This window comes from Ochotona curzoniae, unplaced genomic scaffold (assembly GCF_017591425.1).
Source record: "Ochotona curzoniae isolate NIBS_2020 unplaced genomic scaffold, NIBS_Ocur_1.0 scaffold_2476, whole genome shotgun sequence".
NCBI lineage: Eukaryota > Metazoa > Chordata > Mammalia > Lagomorpha > Ochotonidae > Ochotona > Ochotona curzoniae.
The window spans coordinates 24,884,145-24,907,983 of NW_024467095.1; the positions used below are offsets into that span (position 1 = coordinate 24,884,145).

Genomic DNA, 23,839 nt, shown 5'->3' on the forward strand with positions numbered 1-23,839 from the left:
GAACCTCCATTCCATTGGTCACTTTTGGCTGATGGGCAGGGGGTGTGGGGGAAAGCGATGCAGCATGGCACGCTCCTTAAAATGCAGCCGGCTCCATCTTAGTTTGGATGGCCGGTGGGCAGAGCCTGGTGCTGACAGATGTCCCGCTGATGGGCTCTCAGGACTTGGGGTTCAGGAATTACTGCCTAGGGACATACATGGATAAGGTCACTGTACAAATAGGTAGGGAGTGAATTCTGAGGGACACCCAATGACAGGGCCACTGTACTTGCAGGTAAGCGAGGGGACTGAGACCTAGTGGTTTTAAGCGGAGAGCTTGGAAGATCTGGATGGGTCAGACTAATTACCAGCCCACATGGGAGTCCCCAGATAGGCTTGTTAGTGCAGAACATCCTTGACCACCACATGCCAGCACATGTTAAAGCTATTCCTATTAAAACTCTTGGACCTTACAACATTTTACTGACTTTTCATATGCTTCTCTGTCCATATTAATCTTTTCTGCTTTTCTATGTCTTGATGAGTTGATTTTCATAGTTTGTGTTTTATTATGTTATCAAATTCATCTAATTTTGGATAATTTAAGGAACACACATATTGAAGATACCATCTAATCTTTAGATGGTATTTATCATTTTTAAAATTTCTCATTATAGGAACTTAGTCCCTGAAACTTAACTGTCTGGGTAGTAATTCAAGCTCAGTCAGTTACTAACCAGATAGCTGTACTTAAATTAATAATCTCAGTTTACTTGTGTGTCGGTAAGGCAATGATATTGTGTACTTCATAGAGTAACTTTGACAATTAAGGGGCACAGGCAATTTGTTATTATATTTTAAAATGACCTCAAGTTGACAAATTTCTAACAATTCAATAAATCCTTTCTTCATTTGAAAATGAAGTTTTGTAAAGTTTCACAGTCATTTACTACCCAGACACAAACTATTATTAATTTATTTAGAACTTGTAAGAAATTTCTACAAAGCCACGTGTAAATTTGGAGCTTAGAGATCTCCTTTTCTGCTTACTGTTCTAAATGCATCTCTTTATAGCTATTGGTGAGGAACCGGATGAAAATACTGTGAGTGAGCAGTCTGAATATCAAGATGCAAAACGAGAAGGGAAAGTGAAAAAGAAAAGAATTTCCAAAGGGGAGACACTGTCCAGTAAGTACAATAATTACAGATAATTAAGACTATCTTGAACTCATCAGAAATTCATTACCGTTATCTGGCTCATGAACATGTATTTGAGCACACTTATTGTCTAGGGTTTTTGTGTCTTAAGCTAAATATGAATATTCTAAGACAACCACATAACAAAAGCAAAGGTATTCATAACCTTTCATTGATGTTTCTGGTCCACAGGTTTTTCAAAGCCATGAGATAGGAGCTCAGTGCTCTAGAGGGCCATGTCATAGGCCCATCCTTGATTCATAGGGAGTGTGTACTTTGTAGTTCACTTCTACAGATTTCAGATTCCAGTGACACAACTGGTAACTGTGTCCTGTTATATTGATCCTAAGTAAACAAGTGTTGCTGAGATCTATAACTTGGACAGTGGATGGGACTTAAAGTGACTCCAGGAAAAGTAGCATAGCAGCTGGTTCTTAGCATCCTGAGCATCCTGTTGGCCCCGTTTGTTCCTTTATGAAATTAGTCATTTTTAGATGTAAGATACAAGCAGAGAGCCAATGGCAAGAGACAATCAACAGAGAACTTGAGTTAGACTTAGGAACTATCACCTAGTTTGGACCTGGTTTGGTAATCATGGGGTATCCTCTGGCCCACTACTAGGCCATGGAAATCCCATACATCTGCACCATTCAAATCCTGTGCTGGATACCCAACTCAAGGCCCAATTTCCAAGGTGGTTTTCCAGTGTGTCCAGGAGTACGCACTTGATTGGCAACCACTTTTCCATTGTTTCCATTGCCAGTGAGTAGCGGTTAGCAGTGCTTTATTCCATGTTTCAGCACTTTTCAGTTAGTAGCTCTTATGCTCTATTGGCCTTGAATGCTGTGCTGATGTCTAAGAAAGATGCCAGGCTTTGAGTTGGTTGTTTAGGCCTGAGAGTAACAGTAAGAGGGTCTGTTTATATCCTTTTGTAGTGTGCAAACAGGAGTCTGGATGAGCTGCTCTTCACTTTTCATCATGACACACTGGTGTGACTGATGTTAGAAAATGCAGGTTCTTAACCACATCCTGCTGCTCCCACCTTTAGGTGTTCTAGGCCAAGGTAGTGGCTAAATAGTAGAGAGTGTCTGTGAATCCCATGCTCTCCTCTTAGAAGACCCTTCCTGCAGTAGAATGACTAAAGTGCTGTACATACATCAGCATGATTGACCTGGGGATTGAGCAGAGGATGGGCTGAACCAAGGCCATGACATCTCCAGGACCTGTAGCATACTGAGTATGCACTGAGTCCATTGCAAATTGGAATGGCTTCTCTTGGAAAACTGCCATGCCATACCCTTGTAATTGCTTGCAATCTTACCTGGAAAACCACACAGGAACTCTGGCCTGGAACTGAACTCATCAGTGTATTTACATCCACGTATTTGCATTAGCCTGTGTGTTCAGATGCACATATGCATTCAGGCGTAGATGCTATAAGCCTGTGCATTTATACATGCACAGACACACACCTAACCACATGCCTGTTGACATAGATATGCACATTACATTCACACACAGAGCTATAAATGTTTAGACACGTGTTATTACACACGTGGGCATATTCACATTCATGAGGAGTCTTGAGCACCTTTGATCTTGATGAATTCCTTCTGTACTACACTTGCCTGCCTTTTGTCTACAGGATGTGCGACTCCAGCTAATTCATAACTATTTACTCATTTGCTTATTTTATTGCATTTCTATAATTGTTCGAGGATTGCTTAGCATATGTTTCCATACAAATCTACTTAAAATTGGTGTTGCCTTTAGGCTGTTGGTCACACATTTGAGTGAAGGCATGTCAGCTACTGTATTTTGATGAGGTGCTTGCCTGAGTTCTTTTTTCTCCTTTTGTATCTTCATTTATTGAAGCTTTCAGTTCAGTTTGAGTCTCTTTCTCTCTCTCTTTCTCTTTTTAAACATATAGAACATGACCCTGATTCCAAAACTTACACGCACACACACACACACACACGGCAGTATTCCCTAGTGGAGGTGTTTCAGTCTCAGGTCATTTCTTTTATCTTTGTAAGTTACTAAATATATTCTTCTCAGATATTTCATCCATTTTTTGTAAAGATAAGTATCAGTCTCATTTTATCACTGTTTTTTTTTTCTTATTTTTCTTTCCTATTTGTCTAAAAGACAGCGTAGTGTACAACTTTTGCCCTTTTGGATTTTTCCCCATTTAATATTATCTTTTAGATGTTCTCTAAGTCAGTTTATAGCAACATTTAAAAATTGTTTTAATGCTTTTTGTACAGCTGCTTGTTTCACCTTGCTTCCCATAAAATATATATTATCATTTAGAACACACGTATTACCTTATTCTACCAAAATTCCATGTTTGTGCACTTACATTGTTTTTGGTATAATTGCAAATAATGCTGTAATGACTAAACTTGTACATATGTATTTTCATGTGTGCTACTTGAAATCTAGATGAGTTTTTTGCAGTATAAGTAAACTGAGAAAAAATATATAGTTATGCTAACTTTATATGATGACTAAAAATGTTTTTTTCCAAAATGGGAAATTACCAGCATATATTCATGAAAATTATTTTTTCATCTTAATTAGATCAGCCATGAAAGTAATTTAGTGAAATTTTATAAAAATGACAGAGATTACCTTTTAAACTTTAAATACAGCAATTTCTTGAAACAGTGTGTTTCTCTGCATAGCTCATTATGAAGAACTGAATGAAAATACTATAGGAAGACATCAAGAATCAATGTCAAAATCCAGACTTCAGGAACAGAAAGATAGCGTTTCTAGTGGGGAACGTGTCACCAGTAAGTATGAAGATCATGGATGATTTTATTTTAAATTTAATCACAGCTTAAAATCTATTTTCTTCGGTTCATGAATCAGCATCTGATTATATATTTTATAAATATTCTCCTATTTTTAAAACTATTTATTGTATCTGAAAGGCAGATTTTGTAGAGAGGAGCGGCAGAGAGAGAGGTTATTCATCCACTGGTTCACTCTCTAAATGGCCGCAAGTGCCTGAGCTGAGGCAACTCAAAGTCTCTTCTAGGTTTCCCACATGGCTACAAGGGCCAATGTCCCAGAACATTCTCTGTCTTCCAATGACTTAGCAGGTCATAAGCATTGAACAGGAATCTGCAGTGAAGCAGCTGGGAAATGGACCAGTACCTATGTGGGATGCCAAAACTACTGGTGGGGGTTTTGCTTGCATACCACAGCACTGGCCCCAAAACATTTTTTTGTTTAATGTCATTTTTGATGTTAAAGTAGAATATTGCAACTAGAAAATAAATTCCTAAGCATTCATAGATATCAGTATTTCTGATCAAATGAACATTATATTGCATTAACCCCAGGAAATTGCATATCTAAAGAAATTGTTCTGTAGATTTGATTTGGTTAACCAAGACTGTGCTAAGACTTGTGCTTGAAGTGTTGACTAAGGGGCAAAGAAACGTAGACTTGGAGGCACAATGGAAGATGGTCTCTCTGTGCCGTCTGTCCTGTCCAGATTTACTTAAGGAAAGAGGCATTTGGGGAAACAATAGATGGTTGAGTTAAGGAGAATATGATAAAGGGTAGTAGCATTAGAACCCCACAAAGCACTCAGCTGCCTTTGTGTTTCTTTGGATTGAGATGGTCCAGTGCTGAACAGTTACCTCCTGAGTAACACATGTTGACTCCTCTTAGTTTATCCCCTGGAATTCCACCCAGGTACAGGGTTCTCATGCCCCAGCCACATTTCTGCATGTGGAGCAACACCTCTTTTTCAAGATCACCAAGATATGAAAGGGTATTTTAGAGTGATTGTGGCTCATTCCAGCGGAGGCAAATGGGTCCTTTTGATGTGCCCTTTCAGAGATGTTGAATCAGGCATGTTCAAGGTCAGTTGTTTTCTGCTCACCTCCCACAGCAGAGGTAATGATCTTGATGGTGTCCAGAGTGTCCCTACCGTATCACAACACTAGCGTGCTCACAATGGACTGAGTCCATGGGCAAACCAAGCCACCTCACAGGCCAAGGTATTCAGTGGAACTCTTACTGCATGGCGATGAGGGAGGGGTTTCTTTTCCTACCACTGGTAGATTTACTTTTTTCAGGCCACACATTGCTAGGAACTTTCACATGGGTTAACTGTGGTGGTTCCCATCAGGGGTCACATAGAGACATACGTGTAGCTATAATTGGTAGTGTGACATGTAAAACTAGAAGATTCTAGGGTCCAAGGTGGAGTACCTACAGTTGGGTATGGGCAAAATCTTGATTTTGGTATGCTTTAGACTTAAAACCACAAATCAAAGTTAGTTTCCCCTCGGCCTGGTGGAGAGATTGCAATGCTTAGTCCTTTGTAAACTGTGACCCAAATGACCCAAACTATGAAATTTCCTCCCACTGCCTTTATGAACTAGAAGACAGCATCAGGTTCTTTTTTTTTTTTTTAAAGATTTATTTTATTTTTATTGGAAAGGCGGATATAGAGAGAGGAGAGACAGAGAGGAAGATCTTCCGTCCAATGATTCACTCCCCCAGTGAGTGCAATGGCCCATGCTATGCCAATCCGAAGCCAGGAGCCAGGAATTTCTTCTGGGTCGCCCACGCGGGTGCAGGGTTTCTAAGCTTTGGATTGTCCTCGACTACTTTCCCGGGCCACAGGCAGGGAGCTGGATGGGAAGCGGGGCTGCCGGGATTAGGACTGGCGCCCATATGGGATCCCAGGCATGCAAGGCGAGGGCCTTAACCACTGCGCCATCGCGCTGGGCTTGACAGCTTCAGGTTCTACTGAGGACTTGGGGACCTTTATATTGGTTTGAAATCTGAGATTTGGGGGTGCATACAAGCAGTGTTTTCCAGTTAACCTTAAGAAAATGAAAAGAAAACAGTATGAGTAATTATATCTTTCAGTACCTTTGTGGCTGTAGACTACAGCATGCATTTCTGGTGCTTTTCCCATCTGCATCAGAGACTTTGAAGGCACTGGGAATAAGGGGTCTGCAAAGATGCACCACACAAAGTACCGCAGTCACACAGGCTCCACTATAGTACAGAAGTTAACAAAAGACTGCCTCACTGGTGATCTACACACCTCTAGGTGCCCCATCACACAGGATGTTAAATAGACTGCCACCTTGAATGTCACTGTCACACAAGAAGCAGTTAAAAAGTCTGGCTCCTTGGCGACAGGCATACTACATTGGTTGTCTTTGTCACACAGGAAGTAGTTAAGAAGACTGCCTCACTGATGCCAGACATACTTTACAAAGCACCACAATGACACAGAATATTCACAAGACCGCTAAATACACCGCCTGGTATAAAGGCACAATCCTGCCTCCTTGAAAACAGTAAACTACTACAGTACTTTTTCAACATGTATTTTTTTTATTGGAAAGGCAGATTTACAGCATAAAGGAGAGAGAGAGAGAGATCTTCCATTCGCTGGTTCACTCCCCATGTGTCCATAAAAGCTGGAGCTGAGTTGTCTCAAGGCAGGAGTCAAGAACTGCTTCCGGGTCAACCACACGGATGCAGAGTCCCAAGGCTTTGAGCCATCTTCTACTGCTTTTTCAGGCCACACACAGGGAGCTGAATGAGAAGTGGAGCAGCTGGGACATGAACCAGCACATGTATGGAATGCAAGTATTTAGCCACTGAGCCATTATACCACACCCTACCTCAGTTTGGAAATCTCCACAGGTTGTTGACAAAGTATGACTTATATACCTACATTCTTTATGGAAACGTCCCCAAGGTGATGGAGAAATGCTATTTGACTTGTGATATTCACTGTGTGATTTAATGCCTTTCTGTGCAGCTCAGAGCAAAAAAACGGAGGAAAATCTTAAACATCAGCCTGAAGACTCAGTAGCAAAAACACAGAAAGGAGTAAAGAAACAAAGAAAAAGTAAAGAAGGAAAACCCAGTTGTAAGTGTAAATATTATAGATGAATTAATTTAATGATCAAGCTCTTCATGATACTCTTTTGCTTTGGCTCATAATATCCAGCTCTCGGAACTCACTGTTATCATGGCCTGCCTACTAATGTCAGGCACAAGGTTGAAACTAACATGGACTGTGGTTGCACCTGCAATGGTCTTTTGTGACAGAGTCCTTTGTCCTCCAGTTTATATTTCCTGTGTCATATATTTTTAAGGGAAGTATCTTTTTTACTATTTACATTACTTAACTATATCATGTTAGATACTCCCTTTCAGTTTTTTTTTTATCACTAAACATTATTTTTTGTGAATACCAGAAAGGTAATGTTTAGGGATCCTTTTCATTGCATTTACTTCCATAGATAACAGTTGTTAAAAAGAAAACACAGTATGAAATGTAAGAACTTAGATGTCTCATTTCATTCAACCAACAGAGTCAGGTTTTTTATTAATGAATAATCTTGCACATTTGCATTTTTACCATCCTATCTGTGAATATATATTAACCGGAAATATGAAAAAGTGAGAAAAATAGAGTATGAACTAAGGCATATTGCAATTCCAGAGACATTACTGATACAAGAAAGCTTCACCACATACCCCTCACTGTTCACACTAGATAAAGCTTTATGACAATTCACTGACAGCTTTCTAAAAATTACAGAAAATGTTGCTGTGTATTTGTTGTAAATTAAAAGCCTAGAGTTTTAAAATACTTTTCTTTTTCATTTAGCTGACTAAATGTGTCTTCTTATGTAGACAGCAAAGAAGAGCCTTATGAAAATCTTGTGGTTCAGCCTCAACATTCAACATCTAAGTCAGAAATTGAGGCAAAGACACAAAGAGCTTCCACAGGGGAAGTGTTTACTAGTAAGTACAGTATTAAAAACACAGTAGCTTATTTTGCTGAGTTCTTTTTTATCTTGATTTATGAATACATATGAGATATCTTTTATAGACATGTTACACCATGAGTAGAGTAATGTAACATAATTGGGGGAAAAAAAAGCAAAAATGTCAGTTCTTGCTGGTTGACATTTTTCGTCCTGAGTTTATTCAAGGACTGCAGGGCAGGACATGGGATATTCTTTGAAGTGCTGTGATAGGTGCATAATTTTCTTTCCAAAGAAATGTGCCTCTTAGTCATAACTCTGGATTTAAAAGCCTGATTGGCACCTGTGACCTGCAGCAATGACCTTCTGCTCTGGGCCCCAGTCAGCCAACATAACTATTACTGATATATGCAGCTCGAACCTCAAGCAGGTGTCCAGAGAGCTAAGAGGGAGCCTGTCTCAGAAATGTGCAGATGGACCATTAGGCTATCCTCTTAGTCACAGCACCAGAAAATGAAGCAACCTTTCTGTAACCCATTAGAGGATATCATGATATCATCAAGGAATAGTTTTCCACGTAGAGAAAATGAGTGTACAAAGTTGTTCAACTAATTTCTGGTTTTTCTGTTATTTTTATTTGAAACACACATACACACATCTGCTATCCTGTGATACATTATCCAAATGCCCACAATGGGGGCAGTTTGTCTAAGATTTTGGCTGTGTCCTACTGAAGCTGGGAGCTATGAACCTAACACAGTTCTAATATGTGGGTGGCAGGAACCCTACTGTTGAGCCATCACCAGCTGCCTCTTAGAGGAAGTTAGAAGTGCAAATCCACTTTCCTGTAGCCCTTGAACCTTCTTACTCTAACTAACTATGTAAAGAATGTCAAAATAAATTTTATATATAGAAAAAAAAAAGAAGTGAAAGATGAAGCCAAGACTCAGATCCAGACACTGATTTCAGATATTAGGATCCTATTGGAATCTTAATCATAAAACCAATGGCTTACTCATTGTCCTGGTTTTATCCGAGGGCCATGACTGTTCAGTCTTCACTGAAGTAAGACGCTGTGCCCTTTTAGAGGCAAATTCTGAAATTTCACAAAGGTCCTGGTCAACTATTTCTCAGTTGTATCCAAGGCCCAGCTGAAAATGCTAGTATGTCAATGGGATGTCCAGTTCCTTTTAAATGATATCCTTCCATGGGCCCAGATAATGGATTACACCCGCATATTTGAGGCAGATCTTCTCTCCTGGATCATGTCGTTGAGCATTTAAAAGCTATGCAGTCGGGGCCCGGCGCGGTGGCGCAGTGGTTAAGGTCCTCGCCCAGCACGCCCGGGATCCCATATGGGTGCTGGTTCTAATCCCGGCAGCCCCGCTTCCCATCCAGCTCCCTGCCTGTGGCCCAGGAAAGCAGTTGAGGATGGCCCAAAGCTTAGAGACCCTGCACCTGCGTGGGCAACCCAGAAGAAATTCCTGGCTCCTGGCTTCGGATCGGCATAGCATTGGCCATTGCACTCACTTGGGGAGTGAATCATCGGACAGAAGATCTTCCTCTCTGTCTCTCCTCTCTCTGTATATCTGCCTTTCCAATAAAAATAAAATAAATCTTAAAAAAAAAAGCTATGCAGTCACAGAAGATGCTGGAGATATTTGGTCACTTTGTGGAAGGATATCAGTAGTGTATTGCAATGAATTTCACATAGATAAACTGACCTTGAGATCTGTGTGGAGATTGATGTAATTGAAATTTAACTGTTGGAAACCAAGTATTTAAACCAACATTAGGAAATATTCTGTTTGAAAGTCACGTGCTCATAGGTCTCTACTGCCCAACGTTGTGCTGTAGGATTGAACCACTGAAGTCAGTTAACACAGAGCTTCTGAAGCCATACGGAAGGTACTGTTTGGTTGTTGGAGACAGAAAGAGTTCCGTGGAGAATGAAGGCATCATTAAGTTCAGCATTGAGAACATTTATCTATCAATCTATTTATTTATTGCTTCCTAGGAATTAATTTTGATGCTAATAATCTGGAGGTTTAAGATCGTCCACATACTCTATTAAAATGGCCCAGAATACAACAGTTCCAATCAGTGCTTTGGGGAATGCAAAGGAGATACTCACATAGAAAACAATACCCATACCAAGAAAACATTGAGCAAAGTACCTCTGAAAATGGGGTTTTGCCATGAACCTCAAGTATATGGTTATAATAGCACTTGGCCAAGGATTATGGTGTGGTGTTTGCAGAAGCACAGTTAGAGTATTGCGTCTGTCCCACATCTTATGTTAGAGGCAAAGGCTGTAGTGACCATTGTCGGCTGTGCACCCAGGACATGACAGCCCTGAGAAAGTACGTTCTACCATCCATGTGTTTGGCACCTGTCCTCAGATTGCTACTGGTGATGCAGAAACATAGACATGACCCTAATATAATTTATTTCTGAAAGATAGACTGTCTAAGCAAAATTAGGCTGGATTTTATGATTCCTGTGAGCATCACTGGGAGGTACAGCGTTAAGAGCACTCTGTTAAATACAAGAGTCCTCAGAGTTTGCAGCCCAGTGGTACTGAGCATCAGGAACGTGATCCATTCCCTGTACCTCAGGGAAGAGTCCACTTGGAAATCCTTAGAGAAAAGTCCACTCGCATCTTCCTTTACAGTCCCTTGTTGAATAGATAACAGATTTCTTGGGAAGAACTCAATGCCAAACGATGACTTATAAATTTTTCCATGCATGCATGGTTCAAACACGGCTGTTGGATTCTTTTTCCATCCCCCCACAAATTAAAGATCTGGATTATGTCACAGATTAGATGTTTGTAGTGAGGTTCAGCTGACGTGGGGAACAAGTTAAAGTAGCATGGATTGCTGGAGACCAGCTCCAGCTGACTGAGAGCTTGCAAAGGAACTCTATGGCTCCCCATAATGGATGAAACCTCAATTTGAGGATTGCGGGTGCCGTCACTGTGCTTACTCTTACCACTGTAGTAGGGACAAGTGGAGTATCTTGGGAAGCTGTAACCTCTGCAGGCACCAACATCTTTTCCATTGTTAGGGACGTAGATATCCTTGTCTCTGCCCCCTTTTCTCCATTCACTTGACAATGCAAGAATTGTTGAGGGTCTCAGAAGAAGGGACTCTGCACTTTCAAACCCTGCTACACACCTCTTCCTCACAAAGCTAGACAGATTTCCCCATCTGTTGATGCCAACTGCCCAGATTTTTAGGCCTGTTTGAGTTGATGGACAAAATGACCCTGAGACTACATCTTTCACATTAAAACATCATTAACTTGTGATGTGATGGACTCCTGTCAGATTTAGGGGCATACTCACAGCTGAACACAGCCATGGGTGCATTTCGTGAAGAGGCTCTTCAAAGATTGTAAACCGTTGTCTTAAAACTATGCACATTAACCACAAGGTTGCTTCCCTAACTTTTTAAAACCCTTCTTTTGGATCTTTCACTTGACTTATTGGTTGTCTTCAAAATTAGGAGAAATGCTCTATTTCCTGTCAGAGCTGAAACCTCATGTGAACACTACGCTAGGGTTCTACAGAGCCTCTTGGTGTCTGCCATCACTTTTTGAGACACATTGACATGACTATGACTATTGACATGACTTTCTTTCCAGAAAGGCCTGTTGTTTCATAAACTACCTGGTTCTTTTAGCAGAATAAGAGAAAATATATGCAATTTTTAGAAAATTGAAACCAGAATTCATCATAGATCTGCTTGTCTAAAGGAGTAAATGAATCTCTCTGTGTAGCTCCTTATAAAGTTTCGGGTGAAAATCTTGTTGAACATCAAGATGCAGACTCACAGCTCGAAATCCACACGGAAGAGCAAAATGTGTTCACTGACGAAAGAGGTAAGTAGAATGTTTATAGGTAACTTCAAATAAAAAATATATAATAAGAACTTAGATGCAGGAATGTGTGTTAAATATATAACATAAAAATTTTATCTTTGACACAACCAAGAATATTCTAAGTAACTAGAGAAAATGCCAAATAGTATTTATTTGGAATTTCTTCTCATGAAACTATTTCACAACATGGTGGAGTGCTCAGTATCCACCAAGATCCCCAAATGGCTTAGTGTTCAGCCAACAACTGGAGATTGTGTGTCAGAGTCCATGGATCCACACATATGACACTGCCCCTCTGCCCTGCATTCCAACTGACAGAGAGGTTCTCAGGTCTTAGATTTCAGTGGCAAGACATTTCAGAAGGGAAATCGTGAGCTGTGCATCTAGTTGGAGGACATCCAGGGTATCCTGCTTTAAACCTCACTCTGAAATAGAAGTGTCTGCTAACACAACAGGCAGTGTCATCAAGAAGCCAAAACAACACATTAGTAAACAAATAGTCCGACAGTCGATGACTTGCTTTTATTTATTGGCACTGGTTCATTATCGCCTCTGCTATGAGCAATCTTGTTCCTCCCTTTCTTTGCCTCAGTATTTCTCATAGGCAAGTAGGCCTTCATACTCTGTCTGCAACAAGGACTGGCCGCATGCCATGTGTGGGCCCTGAGCATGCAGTCCTGTTGGGCAGTGTCTTTGTCAGTCAGAAAACATAATGGTTGATGCAGAGGCAGCTAGTGCTTCATTAAGGTTCATGTACTTTGTCTAGAGAATGAAATGCATTTGTGTTCATCATATGACTAGGGACCACTGCCATAAAGGACTTTGGCAGGATGCCATTAGGTCCCCATGTTACCATGGGAGGGCAGTCTTTTCTAGGTGTAGTTATGTGAACATATTATATACTGTGTATTCTTATATATGGACTGTCACATGGAGGCACATCTGTATATGCTCTAATTGATATGGCCTTGTTTCTGTACACATATAACCAGTTCATTAAACCAGTCTTCTGTCCTTACAAATTGTAATTGAAAATATTTTCAATAGATTTTTCTATTTTGCAATTATGAAAAATGTTGTAAGACTAAGTGCATATGTATCTGCATGCTTTTCTATGACTACATTAGGTTAAATTGTTAATGATATAAGGAAAAATTACAGGCTAATATAAAACATATTTGATGACTGGGAACATGTATGAGGTAATGATGCATCTTCAACGCAAAATGCTATGGCAACTATTGCACAGTGTACTTGTACCACATTGTCTTTATCATGTAATCCCTTGATGGACATCTGGATTGATTCCATATTTTAAATATTTATAATTGAACTGTAATGAACATTTGTGAACAAATAACTCTTGTATATTGATTACATTTCATTTGGGTATATTCCTAACACTTGGATGGTTGGTTCATTTGATTTGTTTTCATATCACTAGGAATCTCCAAACTGTTTTCCATAATAGTTGTATTATTTGCATTTACATCAACAGTATATTAGTATACCTCAGTTCCTCACATCATTGCCACTATTTGTTTGATTTTTAAAATTTATCTTTGGATGGTAAGTATTCTGACTAGGGCAAGGTAAAATCTTTTTTTATATATATTTTCAAATTTCACCCCTTTTTTTCCTATTTTATTTTTAATTTTATGGTATATTTCTATAGGCTCTGGGATTGCCTTTACCTCCTCCCCAGATTCTCTCCCTCCAATTTATTTCCCCATGTTATTACAGTCATATAATCCTTTATGAGCTGTCTTGAGTTCATCATTCTGCTTTTTGAGTGTGTCCTGACATTGCCAGTACAGACAACGTTTCAGAGTCCAGCATCCTTATGTCCAGACACATCCAACAGTCTCCTTGGGAGTCTTTCCTTGATTTGGAAGCGGAGATGCATACTGCGCTGTATCTTCACATATGGATATGATAGTCTCTATCATGCAGTTAATATAATTAATACATTCCCTTACATGAGAAGCCATAAAACAAAATCAACAGCAGGAATAAAGTTAAAAATAATTACAATACCATGGAGTTAAGTAACATGCTGCTGAATAACCAATGTGTTGATGAAGAAATGAAAAAAAAATAGATACTTACTGGAGAAAGTGATGCTGTGATCTATGAGTCAGTGAAGAATTTAATATGAGAAAAGAAACAGTTTTGAAGTAATGAAAATAAAAGCAAAAATATCAAAAACCATGGGCTGCAGCAGAAACAGTATGGAAAGAGATATTGATCTTATAGTTTACATGGAGGTTGCCTTATATCAGAGAGAACATATGATATTTGTCCTGTTGGGAATGGCTTATTTCACTGAGCATAATGGTCTCTACTTGGGATCATTTGGTTGCAAATGGTAGAATTTCATTCTTTTTAATGGCTGAGTAGTAGTATTCCTTGGAGTAAACATAACACAGTTTTCTTTTTTTTTTTTAAAGATTTATTTTTATTATTTTTTATTGGAAAGGCGGATATACAGAGAGGAGAGACAGAGAGGAAGATCTTCCATCCGATGATTCACTCCCCAAGTGAGCGCAACGGGCCGATACTATGCCAGTCCGAAGCCAGGAGCCTCTTCTGGGTCTCCCACGCGGGTGCAGGGTCCCAAAGCTTTGGGCCGTCCTCCACTGCTTTCCCAGGCCACAGGCAGGGAGCTGGAAGGGAAGCAGGGCTGCCGGGATTAGAACCGGCGCCCATATGGGATCCCAGGCGTGCAAGGCGAGGACCTTTAACCACTTGCGCCACCGCGCCGGGCCCAACACAGTTTTCTTATTCATTCCTCTTTGGATGGACATCTGAGTTGTTTTCATGTCTTTGCTATTGTAAATGGTGCTGCTATAATTGCAGGATTATAGATCCCATTTTCATATGCAAATATTATTTATTTTGCATGCATTTCCACAAAGGTGGGGGATAGCTGGGACAAACATTAGGTCAATGTTCAGTTTTCTTAACACTCTCTCTACTGACTTTCATAGGTTTTACTAGCCTACACTCCCAGCAATAGTAAAGTAGGGCAACAGGTCTTGTTAGTAGAGTTCTCAGTGCAGGCCAATCTCACTGGAGTTAGGTGTAACCTCAAAGTGATTTTCATTTGTATCTCCCTGATAGCCAGGGAGCCTGAGCATTCTTTCCTGTGTCTATTAGGCATTTGAATTTGTTCTACTGAAAACATCTGTCCATTTCCTTTGCCCATTTCTTCACAGGGTTGGATGTTTTTGCTGTTGCTGAGATTCTGCATTGTTAGTTCCCTATGGCACTAACATCTTGGGAAGGTTTTTGTCACCTTTTGTTGGTTGCTTCTTCACTTTGTTGATAATTTCCTTTGCTGTACAGAAGCTTCATAGTTTGATATAGTCCATTTTTTTTTTTTTAATTTTGGCTTCACCTTCCTATGCTTTGGATGACTTTTCTAAGTCTTTCTCAATTCCTGTGTCTTGGAGAGTGTTTCCTATGTTTTCCTCAAAATGTTTGATGGTTTCTGAATGCAGATTTAGTTCTTTTATCCATTTAGAGCTGATTTTTGTATAAGGTGACAGGTGTGTGGGGGGGGAAATCTTACTTCTTACCTCTGCAGGCTGTTATCCCATTGTACCTTCAGCATTTTTTGGAGAAACCAGATTTTTCCCCTGAATAATTTTTGGTTCTGTTGTCAAAGGTTAGTTGGCTGTACTTGTGTGAGCTCCCTTCTGGAATTTCTATTCTGTTCGATTGATCTTGTGTTTCTGTACCAGTACTAAACTGTTTTGATGACCACTGCCCTGTAATATGTCCTGAAGTCTGGAACTGTGATTACTCCAGCTTGAGTTTTATTCTTCAAGATGGCTTTGGCTATTCATAAGGTCTCTTGTGTTCCCAGATCAACTTTTGTATCATCTTTTCTATTTCTGAGAAGAATGTTATTGGGGTTTTGATCGGGATCCTCTTGAATCTGTGTATCACTTTTGATAATATGGGCTTTTGATGATGTTGATCTTGCCAATCCAGGAACATGTTAAGTTTCTCCATCTTGAAGTCTTCCTCTATCTCTTCTAAAATATTTTTAGATTTTCATTAGAGATGTCTTCCACATCTTTGGTTAATTTCAAGGTATTTAAGATCCCTCTCCACTACCATTAAATTAGTATTTTCCTAGATAACTAGTAATAATTCCATCATTCTGCTACAAAAGTGTATCCTGAGTTTTTAGGTATGGACAATGGATGATAATCCAGCATCCTATTGTCAACATATAATTATCAGTTTCCTTGGGGATTACAAAGAGCTTCAGAACAATAACAGCAAAACAAATGACACTGTGATGAAATGCATAAATGAAATGAACAGACATTTTTTTTAAAAGAACGAGCTCTATTTCTTTTTCCGATGTTCTCTAATTTTCCTCTAGAGGTCTTCTGCATCTTTGGTTAGGGTGTTTCTAAGATATTTAATATTCCTTTCCATTGCTTTTAAGGGGACTGTTCTTACAAGTTCTTTCTTGGCCATGGAGTTATTTGTGTGACCATCATTGATTTATGTTAATTTTTCCTTGCATCTTGCTACACTGCCAAATACTCTTACGAGTTTATAAAAGTCTCTTGATTGATTTTTTTTGTTCTCCTATGTAGAGAACCATTTCATCTACAAATAGGGACAATTTTAGTTTCTCTCTTCCAATTTGAATCCATTTTATTTGTCTTTCTTGGCTTTAAGCTCTGGCAATTAATCCAATACTGTTTTCAATAGCAGTGGTGATGGACATGCTTGTCTAGTTTCAGGTCTTAATGGGAACGCTTCCAGTCTTTCCACATTTACTATGTTGCTGGCATTTTTTCCTATATTGTTTTGATTGTGTTGTGGAATGTTTCTTCTATGCCAGTTTTGTTTTGGGTTTTTATCAAATGTCTTCTCTGCATCCGTTGAGATGATCATACGGTTTTTGTATTTCAATATTTGGTGTGGTGTACTACATTTGTTAAAGCATTCCTGCATGCCAGTGCTAAATCCCACCTGATCTGGGTGCATTATCAGCCTGATGTACTATTAGATCCTGTTGGCTAATATTTTGTTGAGTATTTTTGTGTCTGTGTTCCGCAGGGATATTTGTCTGTAGTTCTCTCTTTCTGCTGTGTCTCTATCTGTTCTTGGTATTATGTGGTATTGGTTTCATTGAAAGAAGGATTGCCTCATTTTCTCTTGTTTCAAGTAACTTGTGGATATTTAGGGTACATTCTTTTTGCAGTATTTGGTAGACTTTAGTAGGGAGGCCATCTGGTTCAATACTTTTCTTGTTTGGGAGACATTTAATTACTGGTTCAATGTCAGTCCTTCTTTAAGTCAATTTAAGTTATTAATTGTCACATGATTCAATGTTGTTAGATTGTATGTCCAAAAATATATCCATTTCTTCTAGATGTTCTGATTTTTTAATGTTTAGTTGTTTGTAATAGTTCATAATAATTCCCCAGAAGTGGAATTGCTGGGTCACATGGTAGGTGAATTTTCAGTTGCCTGAATATTCTCCATACTGACTTCCATACAAGCTCACAATCTAGCAGTGGAGTAGAGTTCCTTTTACCCACATCCTTGCTAGCAGGTGTTGTTGGTAGTTTTTGGTATGTGAGCCACTCTTACAGAAGTTAAGTGGAACCTCAGTGTTGTTTCTAATTTGAAATTCCCTGATTGCTAAGGGTTTGAGAATTTTTTCATATGTCCGTTAGCAATTTGGATTTCTTCCTTTGAAAAGTTTCTGCTCACTTCCTTCATCCATTTCTTCATTGCTTGTTTTCTTCTTATGGTTATTCTGGATTTCTTTGTATATTCTGGATTTTAGTCCCCTTTCAGTTGTGTAGTGTGCAAAATTATTCTCCCATTCTGTTGATTGCTTTTTTTTTAATTTGTTGATTTTTCTTTTGCTGTTAAGAGAATTCATACTTTGTTGTAGTTCCATTTGATAATTTTTGTCCTGAATGCCTTTGCTTTTGATGATTTTTTTCTAGGAAGTCTTTCTCTGTATCTTGTAGAATATTTCCCACGTATTCTTCTAAAGGTTTGATGTTTTCTGGATGTAGGCTTAGATCTTTTATACATTTAGATTTGATCTTTGTGTATGGCGAAATGTGGGGGTCTAGTTTTTTTTTCTTACTTCTGCAGCCTGCTATCCAATTGTCCCTCCAAAATTGTTTAAGAGACCTTGTTTTATCCAAGTGTGTTTTCTGTTCTTTTATCACAGATTAGATGGCTGTACATGTGTGGGCTCCATTCTGCTCCATTTATGTTCTTCTGTGTTTCTAGTAACAGGTTGTTATGATAACTACCAACCTATAATATGTCCTAAGGTCTGAGATTGTGATACCTCCAGCTAAGTCCTTATATTTTAGGATAGGTTTGACTATTCATGGTCTTCTTTCCAGATAAACTTTTGTATCCTTTTTCCCATCTATGTGAAGAATTTCCTTGGTATTTTGATTAGAATCACATTGAATATGTATACTACATTTGGTCCTATGGACATTTTGCTGGTATTGACTCTGCCCATTTTGGAAAATGGTATATATCTCTACCTTTTGAAGTCTTCCTATATTTCGCTTTTCAGTGTTTTGTACTTTTCCTCATAGAGATTTTCCATATCTTTAGTTAGTTTTATTCCAGGGTATTTCATTATCTTTTTTATTTTGAAAGGCACCATACTGATTAATTCTTTTTCAATCATAACGCTCTTTGTGTACACTAGGGCTGTTGATTTCTGTTCGTTTATTTTGTACCCTGCCACTTTACCAAACTCTCATGTTAGTTCTAGCAGTCTCTTTATTGATTCTTTTGGTTCTCCTTTATATAGAATCATGTCGTCTGCAGAGATAGCTTGACTTCCTCCTTTTCTGTTTGGATTCCTTTGATTTCTTTTTCTTATTTAAATGTTCTAGTGAATACTTTCAGTGTTATGATAAATAGCAGTGGTGATAGAGGACATCCTTCTCTAGTTTCAGATCTTAATGGGAGAGCTTACATTCTTTCCTCATTTTGTATGATGCTGGCATTGGGTTTTTCATAAATTGCTTTCATTGTGTTGTAAAATGTTCCTTCTATGCCAGTTTTGATTAGGGTTTTAAGCATGAGGTGGTATTTGCATCTATTAAGATTATCATATTACTTTTGTTCTACAGTTTCTTGATGTGATGTATCACATTTATAGATTTTTATATGTTAATCTATTCCTGCATGCCAGGGATAAATCCCAGCTGGTCCCAGTGCATGATCTGTCTGATGTATTGTTGAATTCTGTTGGCTAGTATTTTGTTCAAGATTTCAGTGTTGATATTCATTAAGGACACCAGTCTGTTGCTTTGTTTGTTGTCTTTGGTTTTGGTGTTAAGGTGATATTGGCCTTGTAGAAAGAGCTTGGAAGGATAGCCTCCTTTTCCATTCTTTTGAATGGTTTGTGAAGAATTGGGGTCAGTTCTACTGGAAAGCTTTGTAAAATTCAACAGTGAAGCTATCTGGGCCTGGGCTTTTCTTTGTAGGCAAGACTTTAATTGCTGATTCAATCTCTGTCTTGGTTATAGGTTAATTTATATTTTCTGTTGCCTCATGACTTAGTTTTGGTAGGTCGTAGATGGTTTGCATCCAGGAATCTCTTAGAAGTCTTCTAATTTGTTGACATACAGTTGCTTGTAATAATTTCTGATTATTCTCTATATGGCTGAGGTATCTGCTGCTATGTCCCATTTTTCATCTTTGATAATGTTAATTCTTGGCTTCCCCTGCTTTTTTTTTGTGTGTCAGTGGGGCCAGATTGTGTGTCTATTATGTTTGTTTCCTTGAAAAACCAAATCTTTGATTCATTGCTTTTGGCTGTTTTATTTTTGGTTTCTGTTTTATTTTCTATTTTGATTACTTATTTTTTTCTGTTGATCTTGATTATTTGGATTATTTTATTTACCCCTCACCTGTCTTGTTTCCTAATTTAGGCACCAATGGCGATAAATGTACCTGTTAACACTGCCTTGGCCATGTCCCACAAGTTTTAGTACGTTACATTTGAGTTTTCGTCGGTTTCAAGGAATTTTAAAATTTCTGTTTCAGTTTCTTTTCTAATTCATTGTTCGTTCAGTAGCATGTTGTTCAATCCAAGGTTTTATAAGTTTTGTGGGGTATTCTGATTTATTGATCTCTAGTTTCTCTGTGGTGGTCTGAGAAGATGCATAATTTGGTTACAATTTTTTTTAATAGCTGGCAAGGCTTGTCTTGTGACCTATCATGTTAGATCCTTGAAAAGGTTCCATGTATAGCTGAAAAAAAATGTATACTTGATGTTCATGGGACGAAAGTTTCTGTATATATCTAATAAGTCTATTTATTGTCTGTGTGAGATCTGCTGTTTCTTTGCTGAGTTTCTGCCTCATTCTTCTGCCTATTGATGGGGTTAATGGGGTGTTGAGTTCCCCACTATTTTTGTATTGGCATCTGTGTCGCCCCTTAGGTATGCCAATAATTGTTTCATATTGCTAGGTGCTCTTTTATTTGGTGTGCATACATTTATTCTTGTTATTTCTTCTTGGTGATTGGCTCCCTTTGTCATTGTGTAGTGTCCCTCTTTATTTCTGCACCAGTTCTTTTTTTTCCCACTTTCTCCCCATTTCCCCCATTAAATGTTTTTTCCATCCTTTCACTCTCAGTTTCCATGTATCTTTTTTGGTTAGATGTGTATCGTGTAAGAAACAGATACATGGACATTGCTTTTTTTTTTATCCATTCTGATATTCTTTGTCATTAATGAGGTTAGGCCATTTGAGTTCAGAGTTAACATTGATAGGTTGTGAATCAGTCAGTGTGTGTGTGTGTGTGTTGGGTTTTCTGTTTAACTTTGGTTTCTTTTGTGGGTTTTAATGGAAAGATCTTCCCCTTTGCCATCATTGATTATGAGTAACCTGCAGACCAATTCTGAGCAGAGTGTCTAGGCCTGGCTTAGTTTTGGCATATCTTATAACTTCTCTTTACTATGGAAATATTTCATTTTCAAACACAAATGAGAGCTTAGCTGAATGCATTATCCTGGGATGATAATTTTTCTGTTTCAGGGTCTGAAAACCTTCACTCCTTTCTCTTCTTCCTTGAGCGGTCACTTCTGGGAAACTGACAGTGATTTCGAGTGATTTTCCTGTCATTCTTTTTTCATGCTTGGTTTAATATTCTTTATGTTCATTTGAGGGGAGCTTGACAATGACGTGTCTGGGTGAGAGTGGATTTGGTGTTCACTGCCCTTTCTGTATTTGACTTCTCCCTGTGTTCCCCATGTTTGGGAAATTCTCTTTTATAATTTCATTGACTACTTCCTATAAGTTTGCCTCTTTTCCCATGCCTTCAGGAATTATTATAATTCTGATATTTGTTGTCCTTCATTTCTTAAATAGCTTTCTTGGCTTTATTTCCATTGTCCTCTTTATGTTTAATTAATTATGTGTTCTCAAATTGGTTCTCTTCCAATTGTGATATTCTTCTACAGTATAAGTGCTGTAAAAGTGCCCGTGATGTTCAATGATGTCTGATTCCTGATCCATGCAGTTAACTTGTGAGCGCCTAATGGTTGGTAACTTCCCCTGGTAGAGTCCCACTGAATTGGACTCCCCTCCTTTTCTCTTATTATCTTGCTTCTTTCTCTTTGTTTTTCTCTCTTTAAAATGGGAAAGTGCTCATGCTGTTCAGTGATGTTGGATTCCTGATCCGGTGCTGTGAACTGTGAACTTCTCTGGGTGGAGTCCCGCTCAATGAGACTCCTCTCCTTATCTCTTGTTGTCTTTGTTTTTCTTCTCTCCAATAAAGCTCTCTAAAATTTAAACTGAGTTTGCAGAGTGTTTTTTTGCAGATCGAGCCTAACATGAAACCGTATCTGTGCACAGCAAATGGCAAAAGATTAAATGGAGCCTCCCTGTACTGGTTTGAAATCCACCAGGTTTTTGCTTGCATCTTGGGGCGCCTTCACCTAGTTTGCCTGTATGAACCCTCCTGGCTTCCGGCAGCAGTCCTGAACGTTTTCAGCAATTCTTCCTTGCCTGTGGGGCCTCCGCATCCTTCTGATGGACTCCAGGGAGCCCCAGTCACCTCAACCAGCGATTCTCTTCCATCTCTCCACCAGATCCTGCCCTAAACCTATCTGCACTCTAAGCCACACCTGCTTTCCAAAATCAGCTGTCTCTTTGTCTTCCAACATTTCGACATTTTAACTGTTATTTTAAGATCAATAATCCATTTTCACTAATGGAAAATTATAAATTCATATTCGTTTGGCAGTCTGTCGTAAAAAAAAATACTGCAAACTGAGAGTCTTACATAATTAACAATGAACCATTTATACTGAGCATACTAGAAGTCTGGGATCAAAGTGTCAGCAGACTGACGCAGGACCTCTGCATTGAAAACCCAGCGTTTGAAGGGGTGGGACTTCAGACACGACCTGGATTAGCCCTGCTTCTTGCTCCAGGTGCTGTATCTGTTGCCCATGTATCACTGATTTCCATTACTCTTCTCTTGCCCCCGATGCTCTTTTGCAAGCACTCACTGATGGAGGAGGAGGCAAATACATCTTCTCTATATACACTCATCTCAAATGTCATCCTCTGTTGAATTCTTTTTTCTTAAGGTTAGCTTATTTAGTTTAAAGGCAGAATTAAAGAGAGGGAGGGAGAGAGGGGGGCAGGAGGGGAAGGAGAGAGTGAAAGGGAAGAAGGGAGAGGAGGGAGGAGGGAGAGAGGGAAGCAAAATCTCCCATCTGCTGATTTACCTGTTAAATGGCTATACCACTCGGTGCCAGGCCAGGCCAAAGTTTAGGATTCTAGCTAGGATCTTTGACTGGGTCTCCCATGTAGGTGCATGGGCCAAGCCACCCAGTTGTCATGCCTGCACTGCAAGTTGTGGCTTAATGTGCTCCACTACAGTGTTGGTTCCTGAAGTCTTTTAAATTAAACTCAGCAAATATTTTTTCCTTTGACTTACTATATGTACATTTAAATACATATTTTTGTGAATGCTTTAGAGTTTGGCCTGAAAGTGTGACTATACTAATAATTGGAGGGGAAAAACAAAATTATCAATACTTTTTTTGTTTTGGGTTAACATGGTCAATAATTGCCACATGATAGCACTACCTGCACGCACGCATGTGCGCACACACACACACACACACACACACACATATTGTTCCGTCAGGATTTATTCATTATGCTCTCATTAGTGAAGTCTGCTAATTATTTGCTATGCAGAGAAGGTCGATTGCACGTTTTTCTTTGTTTCTTGTAGCAATCCCTCTTGAAACCCAGGAAAAGGAAATCTCACTTGAGGCTGTAGTGCCTGAGGAGCATGCTGTACTCCCAAGACGGGAATCTCAAGTGAAGACACCTGAGCCTGTTAAAAAAGAAAGTCTCAAAGGTAAATAATTTGCTGTGTATCTTGCAAACTTTCAATTCAATGCAAGAGAATCTTGTTTTTGTTGTCTGTATACTTTTGTTTCCTTGTACTTCATTTTGTATTTACGCCCGCAAACTTCTGGATTGCTATGGATCCCTTCCCTGTTTTATAAGCCTCTCTTTTTTTTGAGGTTTAAGATCTCCTTTGCTGTGCTTTGAATATTTACTGTGCTTTTGGAAATACACAAGGGAGATAACTTCTTTCAAAAATAAAAGCAAAGCATAATCAAGATAAAACGGCTTTCTGTTTTTTCGGTTTGCGTTGAGTTGGAGGTGGTTGGGGAGGATATCCCGTTTTTTTTCTTGTATTTATGTCAGATTTTATATCCTATGCATGCAATATCACACTATTATGCTTATGTAGAGAAACTTGCAATTGATTGTCGTTAGTGGCAGAGCAATTTGTTCTAATCAAGAGTCTCAGTTTGGCATTTTAATAGTTTGTGCTTTACTTCCCTTGATATCTGCCTTAGCCGACTGGTAGTATGAGCCACACACTCAGTCTGATTGTTGTTTGAATCATTTTTTTTTTAATTTATTTGGTTACTTTGTCTTTTTTTA

At 38.9% G+C, this 23,839-nt stretch overlaps 1 protein-coding gene across 1 annotated transcript in view; it reads left to right on the top strand.

Moving 5' to 3' along the window:
• LOC121170719 (coiled-coil domain-containing protein 7-like) overlaps positions 1–23,839 on the top strand; it is a 126,163-nt gene that overhangs the window by 76,686 nt on the left and 25,638 nt on the right. The window contains exons 20-25 of the mRNA XM_041001958.1: positions 1,054–1,167; positions 3,864–3,974; positions 6,986–7,096; positions 7,870–7,980; positions 11,727–11,828; positions 23,112–23,240. Coding sequence (XP_040857892.1) covers positions 1,054–1,167; positions 3,864–3,974; positions 6,986–7,096; positions 7,870–7,980; positions 11,727–11,828; positions 23,112–23,240 — 678 coding nt within the window. The remainder of the gene's footprint in view (positions 1–1,053; positions 1,168–3,863; positions 3,975–6,985; positions 7,097–7,869; positions 7,981–11,726; positions 11,829–23,111; positions 23,241–23,839) is intronic.